The sequence below is a fragment of the Rana temporaria genome, chromosome 2 (assembly GCF_905171775.1).
Source record: "Rana temporaria chromosome 2, aRanTem1.1, whole genome shotgun sequence".
Lineage (NCBI taxonomy): Eukaryota > Metazoa > Chordata > Amphibia > Anura > Ranidae > Rana > Rana temporaria.
The window spans coordinates 253,919,401-253,940,374 of NC_053490.1; the positions used below are offsets into that span (position 1 = coordinate 253,919,401).

The following is a 20,974-nucleotide window of genomic DNA, read 5'->3' on the forward strand; positions in this document are numbered from 1 at the left end:
ATTTAATACCTATTTAGGTTCATATTATTCACTTTATATCACTGTATGGCATATAGGGTTGATTTCAGCACATCATTATATCACATCCCATTTTTATTAGTTTAGTACACTATTTTTATGTATGCAGCTTTAATTATTTGGTTATCCTTGTTGTTTTTCCTTTGTATTCACCATAAGGCTCCATGCACACTGAAGCTGATGAAAGCTATAAAAAAAACACCAGTAGCTTTGCAGGGAGCCTTTCAAAGTTTTTTAGCGTTTTTGCAATAGCTTTAATCGGCGTTTTTCAGTGTAGCTTTTTTCTTTTCCAATGGATTAAAAAAACGCTAAATGCTGGCGCCTGCGGTTTTTAGCTTTTTTTTTTTTTTTTTTTTTTCCAAAAAACGTCACTTTGAACGCAAATTTCGGGCGTTCAGAAAAAAGCCAATAAGCTCCAAAGCTCATTAACACTAAAAAACGCTCAGGTGTGCATGGGCACATAGGCTAACATAGAGTTCAGTTTATGGGCTTTAAAAGAAAAAGCCAAAATGCCAATAAACTGCAGTTTATCAGCTTCAGTGTGCATGGAGCCTAATAGCGCTGTAGTACCACTTTTTCACAAGTAGACAAATGGTTTAACCACTTCAGCTCCGGAAGGTTTTACCCACTTCCTGACCATGCCATTTTTTGAGATACGGTACTGCATTACTTTAACCGACAATTGCGTGGTTGTGCAATGCTGTATCCAAATACAATTGATGTCCTTTTTTTTTCAGAAATGTAGCTTTTATTTGGTGGTATTTGATCACCTTTTGCAGTTTCTTATTTTTTGTGCTATAAACAAAAAAGGGGCCATCAGTTTAGGCCAATATTTATTCTGTTTCATATTTTTGGTAAAAAAAAATCCCAATAAGTGTATATTGATTGGTTTGCACAAAAGTTATAGCATCTACAAACTATAGAATGGATTTAGGGACTTTTTTTTATGTTTAATTTTTTTACTAGTAATGGTGACGATCAGTGATTTTTAGCGGGACTGCGACATTGCGGCGGACAAATCATCTGACACTAAGCGACACATTTTGGGGACCAGTGAAACTGTATAAATTACACTGGCTGAGAAGGGGTTAACACTAGGGGCGATCAAAGGGGGTTAAGTGTGCTCCAAGGGGATGCTTTCTAACTGGGGGGAAAGGGTAGTGGATGCACTGGAGGAAAAGGGATCCATATTTCAGCTTAGCTGAAACACAAGATTTCACAGTGGTCTGCCTTGGTTACATAGGCAGACCGCTGTTCTGTCTGTCCTCTGAAAGCTCAGCAGGTCCCGGTGGCCTGCTGGACCTGCTGATTGGCTCCCGCTGTGTCCAATAACGGCTGGAGTGGCTCTCCGCTTCCCTAGACCGCATTCACAAAATCACGTACAGGTACATGATTTTGCGCAGCTGGGCCGAAGTATATGTACATGGGGCGGTCCGAATGCTGTTTAAGAGCCACTGCTACCACCCTAACCATAAGGCCAGGGTGATGCAGAGCAATGACTAAGCTGACATTAAACTTTTCAAGTATCTGCCCTGATGGGTGATGGGAACAGGTATAAACTAATCTTAGTTTGTAGCGCCCTTTTTAAGATGTCTAGAATTTTTGTAACATTTTGTTACATCTCATTTAATTTTTCTATTGGTATTACAATGTGGGCTTGTAGAAGGCATTTTTAACCATTTATCCAATTTACACTAAAAAGGAGGAACCATTTTTCCCTAGAAGATTCCTCAAAGCAAATTGTCTAGCTTCCTTTTGTTATAGATGTGTTACACAATCCCCTTAATCTGGCACCCAGTTGTCAGCTAAAATAGTTTTTCAACCGTTGCATTATATAAGATCTGTGTAGCAAGGAAAATAAATTGGTGCCTTTTTTTATAACAGGCTTGGGTGGAGAGAAGACATTTCGGCATATAGAAAATGTTTTATATTTATTTTGCAGATCATTTTTATTTTATACTCCTTTTATTGGTATAATATTCAGTGCTTGTCAACTGCAATCCTTGGTGACCACCAATGGAATGCACAAAATATCACAGGAATGTCTATACCCTCTTGTGCTTCTGCCTGGGATTCTTAAAACATGAACTACTGCAGTCCATGATGGCTTGCAGTTGTTATATTTTAGTGTTAGCGCTATATTAAAGTAGAGTGTTTTTTTTCTTATATTGTGATTTGTGAAAGGAACTCCTAACATGATTGTGTAGAAATAAAAGTTTTAGTTATGTTCGAACGCTTGCTTTGCTTGTATTCCCATCTCTATAGGCTGAAGCCTGCAAATCTGTGGAGTATGCTATGAAGAAATGTCCAAATGGAATGTATGCAGAGATAAAGTACGATGGAGAACGAGTCCAAGTGCACAAAAATGGTGATCACTTCAGCTATTTTAGCCGTAGCCTGAAGCCAGTTCTTCCACACAAGGCAAGTACTTTTTTGTGTTTTTTAGTTTTTCTGCCTTTCTGTGAAAACTGTTATATAGGTATGGAAGTCTTGGAGTATGCCTGTAAGAATCTTGTGTGATCACTATCAGATGGAAATTAGTTATCCATCTCTCCAGCTATGTGCCAGAGTATGCCAGCACCTCTTAGAAAGCTGACTGTCCCAGAACTAGCATAAAACCTGATAGTTTAAGTAGTAGCTGCTTCCGTGTAAGATGAATTCAGTACAGGTCCTATGATAATGAAGCTTGTGTGTGTGTGTGTGTGTGTGTGTGGTGCATTACTATTTGTGACTAAATCTGTCTGTATACAGGTTGCTCATTTCAAAGACTATATACCCAAAGCATTTCCTGGTGGAACTAGCATAATCCTGGACTCTGAAGTGCTTCTTATTGATACCAAGACTGGTAAACCCCTTCCATTTGGAACCTTGGGTGTTCACAAGGTACATTTTTTTTTTTTTTTTTTTTTTTTCTTCAGATATTGTGTTTTATAAAAAAAAAAAAAATGTCTTTATTGAAAAAAGGTACATGACAATGACGGTTATCAAATACGCTCAACATGAGCAAACAAAACGGAACATCCTAGGCCGCGTACACCTGGTCGGACAAAACCGATGAGAATGGACCGAGGTTCAGTTTCATCGGTCCAAACCGACCATGTGTGTATAGCCCATCGGTCTGTTGTCCTTAGGTCCAAAATTTTAAAACATGCTTCAAAACCAAACCGATGGACCGCTGCCCGATCAGTCCAAACCGATGGTTAATACAGAAAAGCATCAGTTCAAAACCCGCGCATGGTCAGAATCAAGTCAACGCATGCTTGGAAGCATTGAACTTCATTTTATTCAGCACGTCGTGTGTTTGACGTCACCGCGTTCTGACACAATCGTTTTTTGGAACGATGGTGTGTACGCATCATCAGACCATCAGGCCACTTCAGGGGTGAACCGATGAAAACGGTCCGTCGGACCATTCTCATCGTTTTGGAACGACCGTGTGTACGGGGCCTCACAGTGCAAAAATTTGTCTTTACAAGTACATTTCTCAGCATATTGATCCCGATACACATTTATATAGAAACGCAAAAGTACAATAGCCATTTCTCAAATCTTTAGTGATATAGTTGCATGTTACAGTAACTTTATTCTACTTGGATGGGCAACCCCTGTGTTCAAATATAAGTTTTTCATAGGATAATACCTGATTTCTTCATATGTGTTTTTTATAAATAAAGAATGCATAAAAAGGTGTTACAGAAGAAAAGAAAGCAAAGCGGCACGACTTAACCTGCAAAAACATGTGCATTTATAAATAAATTATTCCAAAAGGTGAACTTTTAATGTACTGTATTCTGCTCAGAGCAGAAAAGGTTTTTGTATGCCGTAGATTGTCAGATCGTTGACATTCTCCAATAGCTTCAGATGTTTTGGAAGTTATCCAGTGTATTTTAATTCCACAGGTTATATCTTCAGTGAGCATATCATTAACTCTGTGAATCCACAGGCATAGCGGGGTTAGAGTTTTTTTTGTTTTTTTTGCATACTTTAATAAGACCCCTTTCACACTGGGTCGCTTTGCAGGTGCTATAATGCTAAAAATAGCACCTGCAAAGCGACCTGAAACAGCCGCTGCTGTCTCTCGTGTGAAAGCCCCGAGGGCTTTTACACTGGAGCGGTGTGCTAGCAGGATGGTAAAAAAAAGTCCTGCTAGCAGCATCTTTTGAGCGGTATGTATACCGCTCCTGCCCATTGAAATCAATGGGGCACCACGGCTATACCACCGGCAAAGTGCCTCTGCAGTGGTTTTTTAACCCTTTCTCGGCCACTAGCAGGGGGTAAAACTGCCCCGCTAGCGGCCGAATTGCGCCGCAAAATTGGCGGTAAAGCGCAGCTAAAAATAGCTGCGCTTTACCGGCGCCCCCGTGTGAAAGGGGCCCTAGTCAAAGCTGGATCGAAAATCTTACTGTAATGGTATCTCCTTTTTTTTTTTTTTTTTTCTTCTTCTTTTTTTTTTGTCTCTAATATTTTTGAGGTTTTTCTTTATACTGACAAATGTAATCTTTTGCAGAAAGCTGCTTTCTTGGATGCCAATGTATGCCTCTTTGTTTTCGACTGCATATATTTCAATGGAGTTAACCTAATGGACAGGTGAGTGTCACCAGAACATTTCATTACATTGTGTTTTTCCATCCAATAAATCCATTTCTAATATTTTTTTTTTTTTATTTCTTTTTGTAATAGGCCGTTGGTTGAGAGACGGAAGTTTATGCGTGAAAATATGGTGGAAATCCCCAACCATATTCTGTTCTCGGAAATGAAACATGTCACGGTAAGTGGGATATCCATATACTTGCTGGACATTGTTTTGATAAAAAGCGTGAGAAACCCCCTGGAGGAAAGGGCTGAATGTTGCGCATAGTCATTGGGCTATCTTGTTAAACTTTCAAATTATGTTTTTTCTGTTCTCATTGTGCAGGTTTCCCTAAATGCCTGAGGACCCATTTACTGTTCCCTTTTTATGGTTTATGGGAACGGTGTAGGTTTTTTCCCCTAATCTTTGCGGTAGTATAGTAGGAATTAAACATTAACCGATTCTGTTCACTGTAAGAACAATCATAGCGGCATTTCAGTCGCTTGCTCGGTCTTACAGGTGGCAGGGGGGGGACACTCCCTCCCACCACCCTCCGGTGCTTCGCTGATGACCAGATAGTCCCCAGTCATCTCTAAACTCTGCGGCCCGGGTGCGACGTTATGATGTCACTTCTGGGTCAGCTGTTGTAAACAATGTCGGGGACGCTGCTGGAAAAGCCAAGATTAGTTTTTTTTTTTTATCTTAGCCTGGAAGAGAGATGTGGATTCTTGTAAACCCCACATCTCTCCATAAAGCGGACCTGTCATGCACTATTCCAAGGGATGTTTACATTCCTTGTAATAGGAATAAAAGTGATCAAAAAATTATAAAATTTAAAGGAGAAAGTGTAAAAATTAAAACATTTAAAGTGCCCCCGTTCCCCCTGCACAGAAGTGAATGCATACATGAGTTGCGCCCACATATGTAAATGGCGTTCAAACCACGCGTGAGGTATCACCATGTGTGTTAGAGTAAGAGCAACGAATCTAACCCAAGACCTCCTCTAACTCTTAACTGGTAACCTATTAAAAAAAAAAAATGTATGCGTCGCCTATAGAGATTAAATACCAAATTTGGCGCCATTCCATGAGTGTGCGCAACTTTAAAGCATGACATTTTAGGTATTTACTCGGCGTAACATCTGTGACATTATAAAAAAAAAATGGGCTAACTGTTTTTTGTCTTTGTTTCATGAATAAAAAATAAATAAAATTTTTTTCCCCCCAAAAAACACGTTTGAAAGATTCTGGGTCAAATACCATGTGCTGTAAAAAGTTGAAACCATCGCCATTTTATTTCCTAGAGTCTCTACTAAAAGAAAAAAAAAACATGGTTGTGGGTTTTCTAGCAAAAAAGATGATTTTACATGTAGGAGAGGAGATCCAGAATAGGCAGTATGGAACTGGTTAAACTAGTAATCTGGTAAAATGCTTGGCAGTCTAGCCTTTATCTTTGGGATTTTGGTTTTAACGCTGAGCAGAGACTGTATCTATAGAGAGTTTTTAGAAGTTTTCATTTATTCCCTCTTGGTGGTCATTTTCTTTCTCTCAGAGCCCAAAAATATGATCGTTACTTGGCATCTTATAGCTTGAACTTGTGATGGCATTCTTAAATTAGTGACTGCATAATTTGTATACTGCTAATTACTAGTTTAAATTTAAAGCATAAATGAAATTTGTTTTATATAACATAAAACGGACGTTCCTGTGTGTGTCGTACAGTTATATTTTTGTTTTGACATTTTGAAATGTTTTTTTGTCATTCTACACAGAAAGCATCAGATTTGGCAGACATGATAACTCGAGTAATCAGGGAAGGTTTAGAAGGCCTTGTGCTAAAAGATGTAAAGGTATGTCTAATCTGCAATTAAAATCTTTTATAAACGCACTTTATATTAGCTAAATATTTCTGGTCTACGCTTATTATTTTTATTTTGCTCTTTACATCAGAATGAAAATGGGTAAATGTACAAAACCTCAAATTTTTATAGAATTTTAACAAATTGCCGTTTGATGTCCAGGGAAGAGCCAGCTGATCAATACCTTTTTTCTTTGGGATCTTCTAAGAGCTTGTCCTTACCTGTAGTGGTCTTTTATATCTGACATATTAAGGGTACAGTTGACTGTGTGTGGCAGAATGGACAAATATGGGCAGTGGTGTGCTGCTGGACAAATATGGGCAGTGGTGTGCTGCTGGAGAGACCACTAAAGTGGAACTGAAATTGCAGATTCAACTGCCCAGGTCACCAGATAAACTAGCATTGGGAATTTCCGCTTTATTTTATTCATCTAATTATGCTCAGTAGCACAGGTAGGGTATATGTATAGTCTGTGCTACATTCCTGGCATGCTTGTGATGCCTATATCCACTCTGCTGGGGTGAGGCCATTCTGCCTCTCCCTCAACACTCTGCCCCTGCGCTAGATTACTTGGCAATGTCAGATGTGGGTGGCTGCTATCACAGAATTGGAGATTATCAAAGATTGTGCTAGTTTCAGGGGTAGGGAAGTTGTGCGGACAAGATTGGTTACCATGGTAAGCAAAGTCATGGTTTGACATTGAACATTCTGGCATGACTTTGGATACAGAGTTGTTAATTCATTTTGGCAGTGGATTGGCACTGCACAAGTTTGCTCTAAAGTGCATCCAAATAAAAACAAAAACACAATCTATTGCAACTTATTAGTCCTTGCATGTAGTAGCTGTACTAGAATATGTGGATGGGGGGAATCTGGTTCCCTTTTTATTTTCATTTTCAACCCGGTAATGTATGGGTTGCCTAACCCACGTCCTGTCCTTGTTTACCTATGCCCAATCCCCCTTCAGTATTCAGGGCAACAGAACAAGATTACGGACAACTTCCACTGTTCATAACAAAAGTGGGCAGAGTATTTTAGCCTTCAGGATATTCTTGTTGATAACAGTGCAGGACAGGAAGTTATCAGATTTCTGCCAGGTAGTTTTTGTACTTGCCAAACGGATATAACAATGCTTTCAGTGGTTGAAAAAAGGGAGAAGTTAGTTTTTAGTATTTGCGTCCCTTTAATCCCTAGGAACAAACCAGTGTCTGCAATGCCTCAGTCTGATTGTACAAGTAAGATACAACACCCTATTTAGAATGACTGGAAAAATAACAAATATTTGTTCTGTCTGCATTTTTGTATTGTTTTGACAACACAGTTTCGCCATAATATAAAAGCTTTAAATTATGTTCCCTCTAAAATGATATGAATATATATGAAAAAAGTATAGCTTTCTATTCATGCGAGTAGTAAACGTGGCCCGTACTGTGTTGTGTGTTTTTTTTTTTTTTTTTTTTGTTTATTTTTTGTGCGTTGTTGCAAATTTTCTCTGGGTTCCAAATTCATACTTAACCATGTTCTCAGTTCATGGGCCCCTGCGGTTAGTTATGCCATGCATACTAGCACATTATGAAATATTTACCTGTCATAATGTGCCCCTCCAGTGTTGCGCTGTCACTGATCCCACCAATCCATTTCACTTCCATCTTAGCCCGTCTTTCTCGGTTCTGGCTGCTCACATGCAAAATGGTACACTGAGATGCACATGCACAGCTGAATGTACATTACACCTGACAGGCAGGGGGAAGCATTTGACACAAGAGACAAATAGTGTCTCGTCTGTAGCCATGTTTTTAAAAAAAGTGGGTTTTTATATACTTAATATCAAGTGAAGGAAGGCTGTGAAGCCACAGGAGAAACCTCAAAAGATACAACAAAAAATACCCATTTGGCTTTGTGAAAAACAGTTAAGTAATATTTTGTATATTGAATAAATTATATGCTGTGTTCACATACATATTTTTTTAAATTCTTATTTAAATGTATTCTCCAGTCAGTTTATGAGCCAGGAAAACGTCACTGGCTGAAGGTCAAAAAGGATTATTTGAATGAAGGCGCTATGGCCGACACTGCTGATCTTGCAGTTTTGGGAGCGTTTTATGGAAAAGGAGCAAATGGTAAGCACCCCTGAAAATCTGTATATTACCTCTATTGTTACTGGGTCCTATATACATGATATTGTTCCTTTCCAGGTGGTATAATGTCTGTATTCCTTATGGGATGTTATGACACAGAAAGTGGCAAGTGGTGCACAGTGACAAAGTGCTCAAGTGGTTATGATGATGCGACGCTTGCCCGTTTACAGAAGGAGCTGGATATGGTCAAGATCAGCAAGGTTAGATTCTGGGGTATAAATGATCACTTTACCTAACTGCTTTATTGAATAAAGGCAAATTTCACCCAACACTGAAAATGTTTAATTTCAGTACTGGGGGCACCAATAAAAGGTGAAAGGTGGAGAGGAGGGGGAGGTGTTTGCATGTAAATATTGAGCATATCTCCATTTGCAAGAAAGTCTTAGTGCTGTTTTGGGGTACCTATCTAGTTTGCAATTTTATAATTTTTTATTTTTTTGTTTGTTCAGGATCCATCTAAAATTCCTTCATGGCTGAAAATCAACAAGAACTATTACCCAGACTTCATAGTTAGGGATCCTGAGGTAATTATTTTTTTTTTTTTGGTCCTTTCACACATGCGGTTTGCTACCTGACAATTGCGACAATACCCCACCACGTTTGGTGTAGTGAAAATTTTAATGGCACACAAAACGTGTGCTGCGTTTAGCCAGCAATGCAGTGGGATTTGGCATCCTGGGCAAAGTTGCAGCGATTCCAAGTCGGTAGATGTGAACTAAAGCCAGAGGACAGTAATGATTTTCTAACCATTTTCCTTCAAATCTAATCTAATGGATGTGGAGTGGGGATTAACCACTTACGGGCCGTTGCTATACGTCAGCATTTTGAAGAGGGATATCGTTATGGCAGCAGCTAGCTGCCATAACCCCCGTATCCTCTTAGACCCCCACCCGTCTCTATACCATTGCAGGGCGGAAGCAACGTCACTTCGCCCATACCACTTAACCACTTGCCGTCGCCGCACCGTCATAATACGTCCACAAGGTGGCTCTCCTGGGCGAGATCACGTATTATGACGTCCGGCGCGTGAACGGCGATGGGGCGCGCGCGCGCGCCCCGCCGCCGTTCCCGATGATCAGATTCGATGCAGAACTGATCAATCACCAGGTCCAGGCCAATAAAATCTGGCCTGGACCTGGCGATCGCTCCAACCAATGGTTGTCTTCCCCTGGCAATGTTTTGTAAACATTGGCAGGGGAAGTACTGCTCTCTCCCTCGTGTCGGTCTTTCCGTTCCAGACCGAGAGGGAGAGAGCATCTGAAACGTGAGTTGCACAACACTACTCTAACACCAGGTCACATAGGCACACATTTAACCCCCTGATCACCCCCCGATCACCCCCCAAATTAACCCATTCACTGCCTGTCACTGTGTCACCCAGTACAGCAATCAGATTTTTTTTTGATCGCTGTACTAGTGTCATTAGTGACAAAAATAAGTGTTAGGGTAATCAGACTTAGGCTCTAAATAGTCTAGGGACCCCCCCTAACCCCCCCCCAATAAAGGTTTAACCCCATCATTACCCCCTGTCACCAGTGATCACAGTATAAGTGTCACCGGTGACGCAGTTTAGCTAGTTAATTTTTTATTGCATCAGGGCACCCGCCATATTTTTTGCAATAAAATTTTAACCCCCTGATCGCCCGGCGGGTGATCAAAGTTTGGTTTTAGCGCCAGATAGGGTCTGCGTCGCCCCAGGCAGCGGCCAATAGCGCTAACACCCACACACGCACCATACGCATCCCTTTAGTGGTATAGTATCTGATCGGATCGATACTTGATCTGATCAGATCTATACTAGCGTCCCCTGCAGTTTAGGGTTCCCAAAAACGCATGGTTAGCGGGATCAGCCCAGATACCTGCTAGCACCTGCGTTTAGCCCCTTCGCCCAGTCCAGCCCACCGAAGTGCAGTATCGATCGATCGATCGATCACTGACACAAAACACAAAAACACATAACTGCAGCGTTCGCAGAGTCAGGCCTGATCTCTGCGATCGCTAACAGTTTTTTTGGTAGCGCTTGACTCGGTCACTAACAGGTCAGGTGCTTTTTTGCCTGTGAATCTCACCACTGTACCCCTAAATTTAGAGCCCAAAATGGCAAATCGATGGTACAGTGATGAAGAGGCCTACTTGTTTATGAGCCTGACGGATAGTGATGAGGAGGTCACGCATCTGTCAAATTCTTGCTCAGAATACGATCCTGTAGACGACAGTGGCTCCCTGACAGATAGCTCTGACGACGGAGTGGTCCCTGCTAGGGTCAGGCGTACCAGACCCCGATCTTCTGCTGTCGCTGAGGTGCAAGAACCGCAGGGCTCTCGTATGGAGGAGAGAAGTACTAGCGCCGCTATTCCTTCTGGTGAACTGGCAAGCACCAGCGGCCTAGTACATCCTGGTCATATATCCAGCACTGCAGTAACACTTGGTGACGTGGCGAGTCCCATAAGTGCAGTTCAAGCTGGAGAGGTGGCAAGCACGAGTAGTGTCCCGCTGCCACCAAGAAGAAGAAGACGACAAAGACAGGCCCGTCCCCATAGTGCCCTTCCTGCTGCATTCGCCAATCCTGATTGGGTACCCACCACTTCTGCAGCACCCGTACTTCCCCCATTCACTGGCCAACCCGGAATTCAGGTGAATACAGTTGATTTTACGCCACTGGATTTTTATTCGCTGTATTTCACGGAAGATCTCTATAGATCTATTGTGGACCAAAGCAATTTGTACGCTGGTCAATTCTTCGCCGCTAATCCCCAGCTGTCCCTTGCCAGAGATTGGAAGCCAATTACGGTTTCCGAATTTAAGATCTTTCTGGGCCTTTCCCTCATCATGGGCATTACTAAAAAGAGTGAGCTGCGGATGTATTGGTCCACGCACCCAGTTCACCATATGCCCATTTTCTCTGCCTCCATGACCAGGACACGATACGAGCAGATCTTGCGGTTCATGCATTTTAGTGACAATGAACTCTGTCGTCCTCGGGGAGACCCTGAATTCGATCGGCTCTACAAAATTCGGCCCCTCGTAAACCACCTCAACGAACGGTTTGCAGCCTTGTATAATCCCAATCAAGTTGTCTGCGTTGATGAGTCCCTGATTAAGTTTTCTGGCCGCTTGTCATTCAAACAATTCCTTCCCAGCAAGCGTGCCAGATACGGGGTCAAGTTGTATAAGCTCTGTGACAGGGCAACAGGCTATACATCTAGCTTTATGGTTTACGAGGGAAAAGACAGTCACGTAGAGCCGGAGAATTGCCCTGATTACATAGGGAGCGCTGGTAAGATAGTGTGGGAATTGGTGTCACCCTTATTCGGAAAGGGGTACCACTTGTACGTGGACAATAATTACACAAGCGTGCCACTTTTTAGTTTTGGAATTTTTTTTTGATTATGGAATTGGCGCATGTGGCACCGTGCGACCTAATCGCCGGGGCATCCCCCAACGGCTTGTAGAATCCCGTCTTAGTCGGGGGGAGAGAGCCTGCTTACGGTGTAATAATTTGTTAGCAGTGAAGTGGAGGGATTCACGGAATGTTTTCGTTCTGTCCACGCTTCACGCAGACACGGCAGTCCAAATTCCTACGGCGACTGGTGTTGTGGAGAAACCCCTCTGTATCCACGAGTACAACCTTAACATGGGAGGGGTGGACCTCAATGACCAGTCGTAGGCGCCGTACCTAATTGCCCGGAGGTCCAAACGCTGGTACAAAAAAGTGTCAGTGTATTTGTTTCAATTGGCTTTGCTGAACGCTCATGTGCTATACAGAGCTTCAGGACGGACTGGATCCTTCCTAAAATTCCAGGAAGAGATCGTCGAAGCCCTTCTGTTTCCAGATGGTGCTGTGCCCCACCTTCCCAACGCAAATGCAGTGAGCCGGCTGTATGAGAGGCATTTTCCTTTTGTCCTCCCTGGTACCCCTACCCAAAGATCCCGCCAAAAAAGATGTCGTGTCTGCATGAAAAAATCGGATTTAGGCGTGACACCCGCTTTTATTGTCCCGACTGTCCTGACCAACCTGGTCTCTGCATTGGTGCATGTTTCAAACGCTACCACACACTAGTTGAGTTTTAGCGTAGGGTACAGCACCACACAGTCCTAGGCACACCAACACAGGGTCTCGGAATATGTGATGGCCATCACATTTTGAGAGACCATAATCTGCAAGGTTCAGTTTACAGTTTTCTTACAGTTTTTATAAAAGTGAAAAAAAGTGGAAAAAAAATTAAAAAAACTCACACAAAAAAAATATAAAATAAAAAATCCAAAAATAGTTGTTGTTTTTTTCTCCTCTCTTTATTGTTCTCTTATGTTCACTCTCTACTGTCCACTCACTATTGTTCTATATCTATTCTCTCTATTTTTACAATGTTTTATTGTATTTGCTTTGCAGGTATGGTATGTTTTACTGTAATGTTTGTTTTATTGTTAACTATCATTTGTTTAGCAGGTACGCCATTCAGTTGCATCGCGGATTTATGTAGCGTGACAGCAACAGTGTTTGCTCCCACGATTTATAAAGCTGTGACTCCAACGCTGTAGGAGGTGATTTCACCACCACGGTTAAAAAAAAAGCATATATGCCGAAGCATGGGGGCAGCAGGGGCGGAGGAGCGATTTTGCTCCTAATGCCGCGTACATACGGTCGAAATTCCGACTGAGGCTTGCCCGTGGAAAAGTTCGACCGTGTGTATGCGGCATAACTTTTTATGCGGGAGGATGCCCCCATGCTTCGGCATGTATATTTTTTAGGCACAGGTTGCGTTAAAAAATGTTTTATTTTTTACTGTATTTATTTTTTTGGTATTTGCTTTGCAGGTATGGTATGGTAAGATCTTAATGTTAAAATGTAATGTTACTTTGTTATAATGTTAACCATCATTTGCTTAGCAGGTACGCCATTCAGTTGCAGCACGGATTTATTTAGCGTGACAGCAACAGCGTTTGCTCCCACGATACATAAAGCCACGACTCCAACACTGTGGGAGGTGATTTCACCACCACAGTTAAAAAAAGAGCATATATGCCGAAGCATGGGGGCATTAGGGGCGGAGGAGCGATTTTGCTCCTAATGCCGCGTACATACGGTCGAAATTCCGTCGGAAGCTTGCCCGTGGAAAAGTCCGACCGTGTGTATGCGCCATAACTTTTTATGCGGCGTACATACGTGTGTGAGCGGCATAACTTTTTTGCGGGAGGATGCCCCCATGCTTCGGCATATATAAATGGTGCATGTATGCCCATCATTAGAAGTGGGTGGATGAAGGGAGGTATTCTAATGGTGGGCATACCCACCGATCAATCTTTTTTTCGTTCAGCCAACAGGCTGCATGAAAAAAAAAAAAAGATTACAATACATGTCCAACAAGAACCATCAACGTATGGTATGTTGCTGGACTTTGAATGGTTATACCAGAATGATGCCTGCGGGTTTAGGTATCATCTTGGTATCATTCTTTTCAGCCAGCGGTCGGCTTTCATGTAAAAGCAGTCCTAGCGGCTAATTAGCCTCTAAACTGCTTTTACAAGCAGTGGGAGGGTATGTCCCCTCCCCGGATATAAACTGCGCCATTGGGAAAGTGGGAAAACATTTTATCACACCGATCTTGGTGTGGTCAGATGCTTTAAGGGCAGAGGAGAGATCTAGGGTCTAATAGACCCCAATTTTTTCAAAAAAGAGTACCTGTCACTAACTATTGCTATCATAGGGGATATTTACATGCCCTAAGATGGCAATAAAAATTATAAAAATAATAAAAAAAAGTAAGGAACAGTTTAAAATAAAATTAAAAAAGCAAATTAAATAATAATAAAAAAAAAAAAAAAAAAAAGCACCCCTGTCCCCCCCTGCTCTTGCGCAAAGGCGAACGCAAGCGTCGGTTTGGCGTCATATGTAAACAGCAATTGTACCATGCATGTGAGGTATCACCGCGAAGGTCAGATCGAGGGCAGTCATTTTAGCAGTAGACCTACTCTGTAAATCTAATGTGGTAACCCGTAGAGGCTTTTAAAGGCTTTTAAAAATGTATGTAGTTTGTCGCCACTGCGCATTTGTGCGCAATTTTAAAGCATGTCGTGTTTGGTATCTATGTACTCGGCCTAAGATCATCTTTTTTATTTCATCAAACATTTGGGCAATATAGTGTGTTTTAGTGCATTAAAATAAAAAAATATATGTATTTTTGCCCAAAAAAATGCATTTGAAAAATCGCTGCGCAAATACTGCGTGGTAAAAAAAAATGCAACACCCACCATTTTAATCTGTAGGGCCTTTGCTTTAAAATAATATATAATGTTTGGGGGTTCAACTTAACTTTCTTGCAAAAAAATAATATGTTTTTATGTAAACAAACAGTGTCAGAAAGGGCTTTTTCTTCAAGTGGTTAGAAGAGTGGGTAATGTGTGACATAAGCTTCTAAATGTTGTTCATAAAATGCCAGGACAGTTCAAAACCCCCCCAAATGACCCCATTTTGGAAAGTAGACACCCCAAGCTATTTGCTGAGAGGCATCTCGAGTCCATGGAATATTTTATATTTTGACACAAGTTGTAGGAAAGAGAATTATTATTATTTTATTTTTTTTTTTTTGCACAACGTTGTCACTAAATGATATATTGCTCAAACATGCCATGGGCATATGTGGAATTACACCCCAAAATACATTCTGCTGCTTCTGAGTACGGGGATACCACATGTGTGAGACTTTTTGGGAGCCTAGCCGCGTACGGGACCCCAAAAACCAATCACCACCTTCAGGCTTTCTAAGGGTGTAAATTTTTGATTTCACTCCTCACTACCTATCACAGTTTCGGAGGCCATGGAATGCCCAGATGGCACAAAACCCCCCCAAATGACCCCATTTTGGAAAGTAGACACCCCAAGCTATTTGCTGAGAGGTCTGTTGAGTATTTTGCAGATCTTGCTTTTTGTCACAAAGATTTGAAAATTGAAAAAAGAAAAAAAATATATATATATATATATATATATATATATATATATATATCTTTCTTCATTTTCAAAAATAAATGAGCGCTGTAAAATACTCACCATGCCTCTCAGCAAATAGCTTGGGGTGTCTACTTTCCAAAATGGGGTCATTTGGGGGGGTTGTGTGCCATCTGGGAATTCCATGTCCTCCGAAACTGTGATAGGCAGCGAGGAGTGAAATCAAAAATTTGCGCCCTTAGAAATCCTGAAGGCGGTGCTTGGTTTTCGGGGCCCCGTACGCGGCTAGGCTCCCGAAAAGTCCCACACATGTGGTATCCCCGTACTCAGGAGAAGCAGCAGAATGTATTTTGGGGTGCAATTCCACATATAACCATGGCATGTGTGAGCAATATATCATTTAGTGACAACTTTGTGCAAAAAAAAAAAAAAAAGTTTGTCATATTCCAGCAACTGGTGGCAAGATATAAAATATTCCATTAACTCAAAATGCCTCTCAGAAAATAGCTTGGGGTGTCTACTTTCCAAAATGGGGTCATTTGGGGGGGTTGTGTGCCATCTTGGCCTTTTATGGCCTTCAATACTGTGATAGGTAGTGACCGGTAGTGAGGAGTGAAATCAAAAATGTATGCCCTTAGAAATCCTGAAGGCCGTGCTTGGTTTTCGGGGTCCCGTACGCGGCTAGGCTCCCAAAAAGTCCCACACATGTGGTATCCCCGTACTCAGGAGAAGCTGCAGAATGTATTTTGGGGTGTAATTCCACATATGCCCATGGCATGTGTGAGCAATATATCATTTAGTGACAACTTTGTGCAAAAAAAAAAAAAATTGTCATATTCCCGCAACTTGTGGCAAAATATTAAATATTCCATGGACTCAACATGCCTCTCAGCAAATAGCCTGGGGTGTCTACTTTCCAAAATGGGGTCATTTGGGGGGGGTTTGTGCTATTTGGGCATTTTATGGCCTTCAAAACTGTGATAGGTAGTGAGGAGTGAAATAAAAAATTTGCGCCCTTAGAAATCCTGAAGGCGATGCTTGGTTTTCGGGGTCCCGTACGCGGCTAGACTCGCAAAAAGTCCCACACATGTGGTATCCCCGTACTCAGGAGAAGCAGCAGAATGTATTTTGGGGTGCAATTCCACATATAACCATGGCATGTATGAGCAATATATCATTTAGTTACAACTTTTTGTAATTTCTTTTTTCTTTTTTTTTTTTTGTCATTATTCAATCACTTGGTACAAAAAAAAAAAATATTCAGTGGGCTCAATATGCCCCTCAGCAGATTCCTTGGGGTGTCTACTTTCCAAAATGGGGTCATTTGGGGGGATTTTGTGCTATTTGGGCATTTTATGGCCTTCAAAACTGTCTTAGGTAGTGAGAAGTGAAATCAAAAATTTGCGCCCTTAGAAATCCTGAAGGCGGTGCTTGATTTTCGGGGCCCCGTACGTGGTTGGGCTCCCAAAAAGTCTCACACATGTGGTATCCCCGTACTCAGGAGAAGCAGGAGAATGTATTTTGGGGTGCAATTCCACATATAACTATGGCATGTGTGAGCAATATATCATTTAGTGACAACTTTTTGTAATTTCTTTTTTTTTTTTTTTTTTTTTGTCATTATTCAATCACTTGTTACAAAAAAAAAAAATATTCAATGGACTCAACATGCCTTTCAGCAGGTTCCTTGGGGTGTCTACTTTCCAAAATGGGGTCATTTGGGGGGGTTTTGTACTTCCCTGCTATTTTAGCACCTCAAGAATTGAGATAGGCAGTCATAAAATAAAAGCTGTGTAAATTCCAGAAAATGTACCCTAGTTTGTAGATGCTATAACTTTTGCGCAAACCAATAAATATACGCTTATTGCCATTTTTTTTACTAAAGACATGTGGCTGAATACATTTTGGCCAAAATGTATGACTAAAATTGAGTTTGTTCGATTTTTCTTATAACAAAAAGTAGAAAATATCATTTTTTCTCAAAATTTTCGCTCTTTTTCCGTTTATATCGCAAACATTAAAAATCGCAGAGGCAATCAAATACCATCAAAAGAAAGCTCTATTTGTGGGGAAAAAAAGGACGCAAATTTTGTTTGGGTACAACATTGTATGGCCGCGCAATTACCAGTTAAAGCAGCGCAGTGGAAAATTGTAAAAACACCTCTGGTCTTAAGGCTGACAAATGGTCCGGTGGGAAAGTGGTTAAAGGGACTTTTTTTTTTTTTTTTTTTTCTTTTCAAATGACATTTAAGTTATTGCATTTTAAATGTAAATATGAGATCTTTTTGACTCCAGATCTCATATTTAAGAGGTCCTGTCATGTTTGCATTCGTTGTAATAGGAATAAAAGTGACACTCATGTTTTTACACTGTACTTTAAAAAAAAAAAAGTAAAATAATTCAGAAAAAAATTAATATATTTTTAAACGTGCCCCGTCCTGCAGAGCTCGCATGCAGAACGAGCGCATATAAAAACTGTGTTCAAACCACACGTGTGAGGCATTGCCGTGATCGTTGGAACGAGAGCAATAATTCTAGCCCTAGACCTCCTCTGTAACTCTAATAAAATTCTACAGGTTGTATTTTTTTTAACGTCGCATATGGCGATATTTAAGGGTAAAAGTTTGCTGCTATTCCATGAGCAGGTGCAACTTTGAAGCGTGACATGTTGGGTATCAATTTACTCAGCGTAACAGCTCTCACAATTAAAAAAATAAATAAAATGATTGGGATAACTTTGTTTTATTTTTAATTAAAAAAAAAAAACAGACCCCCCCCCCAAAAAGTGCGCTTTTAAGACCGCTGCGCTAATACGGTGTTACAAAGTATTGCAACGACCGCAATTTTATTTTGTAGGGTGTTAGAAAATATATATGTTTGGGGGTTCTAAGTAACTTTTTAGCAAAAAAAAAAGATTCCACAAGTGGTTAAAATACCTGTTGTTATTTTTTTGTATTACTACCTCTGCCCCCAATAGGGAGATTCACCTGCTCTGTTTAATCTATTTGCCATTCATCTCAAAAGTGAAAGTAAAAGAAGATCCCAAATTGTGTGTTGTCCCCAGAACAGTACAGGAGAAATCTTTCAATGGGGGACACTAGTTCTAATGACCTGGATGCTCCAACGGATTCCCTTTTATTTGCAGGGATTTCACCTCACTTCCTGGTTTGGCTATGGGACATGAAGTGACAAACTCCCCAGTAGGACATAGATGGCAAGAAAATCGAACAGGGATTATAACCCTCCCTTTTATCCAAAAATTCATTTTTTTTTTTTTTTTTTACAATACTGGCGATGAATGTCATTAAAAGCAGATAGGGAGAATGTGTGCTCAATACATCATCAAGCGCCCATTGACCAATTTTCGTTAACGTTATTCATTGTCCTCTGTCCTCAGAATGCCCATATCTGGGAGATCACAGGAGCAGAGTTCTCTAAGGCAGAGGCCCACACAGCTGGTGGAATTTCTATTCGTTTTCCACGTTGCACCCGCTTCCGTGATGACAAAGACTGGAAAACGGCCACCACTTTACAACAGCTAAAGGTAAGAGAAACAGAAAATTGCTGGCCAAATATCTAGAATTCTTAGGAAGGGTTATATGATGTGCATTTTAAAATCTGAATGGGACTTCCTACACTACAATGGCATCTGACATACACAGTAGATGTCAGTTTATAGCTTCTTGTGCTGCAGCTCTTGTACAGCAGCAGTACTGAATTGACAAAATGTTGCCCTGGTTTCTCAAGCATAAAATCTTTTATTTTTTATAAAATAAATAAATCTGACTAACCTTTTTTCAAGGTTAATCTTTCAGAAATCAAATCAATGAATCAAACTGAACACCTAATGTAAAAAAAATGGTATAACCTGAGATGGTCTTTAGTGAAAGTGATATCTACCTATCTTTTCCTGTAAAAGTAGAACTTGCTTCTTCCTGTTCCCCAGTGTGTTCATATTGGTCAGTAATATGGTTCATTGTATTAACCACTTCCCTACCCACCTACTGTCAAATGATGTCCACAAGGTGGCTCTGCCATCCTGGGTGGACATCATATTAAAAGTCCTCAGGGGGGCCCCCCGCCTGGCGGCCGCGATGCCCGCCGGGTGCCTGCGATCGACAGTCAGAGCCAGGGACATGGATCTCTGTGTGTAAACAGAGATCCACGTCCTGCCGGGAGAGGAGACCGATGGTGTGTCCCTTGTACATAGGGACACCGCCCCCCCCCCCCCCCCCCCCAACATACCTTTCCAGGGAACACAGTTAACCCCTTTCCTGACAGTCACATTTATACAGTAATCAGTGGATATTTATAGCACTGTTTGCTGTATAAATGTGAATGTGTCCGATGTGTCCGTCGCAATATCGCAGGCCTGATAAAAATCGCAGATCGCCGCCATTACTAATAAAATTAAATGTCATAAATCTATCCCCTATTTTGTAGGCGCTATAACTTTTTTGCGCAAACCAATCAATATATGCTTATTGTAATTAAATTTTTTTTTCTTTTTACCAAAAATATGTATAATACATAACGGACTAAACTGAGAAAAAAAATAGTTGTGTGTTTTTTTTTCTTTTTTTTATCTGGATATTATAGTAAAAAGTAAAAAATTTATATATATATATTTTTTTTTTTTCAAAATTTGTTGCTTTTTTTATTTGTTTATAGCACAAAAAAAATTAACGCAGATATGATCAAAGGCCACCAAAAGAAAGGGCTCTATTTGTGGGGGAAAGTTCTTCAATTTTGTTTGGTCGTGCGACGTGACTCCCAATCATTCAAAGCGTGGCCTGGGCAGGAAGGGGGTGAAAATGCCCGGTATTGAAGTGGTTAAAGAACCAGTAGCTCAGTTTTAGAAGAGCGATTTTCAATGAGTGTTTTTTACTGGAGGTGCCATCAACTTAAAGCAGGGTTTTAGTAAAATTATGCAGGGATCCAGCCCTGAGTCTGTCAGTCGGGCGCATGCCCTCTCTGCCTCCTATTTCTCCTACCCCATCAGTCTTTTGTTTTAGCTATGTGTTTTTTTGCTGCCTTTTCCTCTTAGGAACTTTATCAGGTCTCAAAGGAGAAGTGTGATTTCACTGTTGCTGCCACATCATCTCAAGACGAGGAAGGCTCTTCTGAGTGCAGCAGTCGGGACAATGAAGGAAATTCCAGACCACCTACGCCAAGTGGCTCTGTAAAGAAGCCAAAAAACCCAACTTCTAAACCGCCTGGCAAAGATAAAAGAAATGATGGTAAGCAGTATTTTCTTCCACATATTTGTACTGTTGGTTGTGCTGGTCATGTAAGTAAAAGAATTGCCAAAAGTGTTACTTGCAGCAGTAAATGGAACTGGAACAAATACTGTGTCTGGAGTAGCTCAGTACATTTTAAAATCTATTGCTTGTCGCAATGATATTAAGCTACCAGGAGATGGCAGAGTTAATTTCTTTGAATTGTGT

The 20,974-nt window shown here is 40.9% G+C and overlaps 1 protein-coding gene across 1 annotated transcript in view; it reads left to right on the top strand.

The window, feature by feature from the left end:
* Positions 1 to 20,974, top strand: part of LIG3 (DNA ligase 3) — a 44,394-nt gene that overhangs the window by 19,183 nt on the left and 4,237 nt on the right. The window contains exons 9-18 of the mRNA XM_040336776.1: positions 2,284 to 2,439; positions 2,770 to 2,901; positions 4,526 to 4,605; positions 4,699 to 4,786; positions 6,360 to 6,437; positions 8,443 to 8,566; positions 8,642 to 8,784; positions 9,034 to 9,108; positions 18,925 to 19,071; positions 20,575 to 20,767. Of these exons, the coding sequence (XP_040192710.1) occupies positions 2,284 to 2,439; positions 2,770 to 2,901; positions 4,526 to 4,605; positions 4,699 to 4,786; positions 6,360 to 6,437; positions 8,443 to 8,566; positions 8,642 to 8,784; positions 9,034 to 9,108; positions 18,925 to 19,071; positions 20,575 to 20,767 (1,216 nt within the window). The remainder of the gene's footprint in view (positions 1 to 2,283; positions 2,440 to 2,769; positions 2,902 to 4,525; positions 4,606 to 4,698; positions 4,787 to 6,359; positions 6,438 to 8,442; positions 8,567 to 8,641; positions 8,785 to 9,033; positions 9,109 to 18,924; positions 19,072 to 20,574; positions 20,768 to 20,974) is intronic.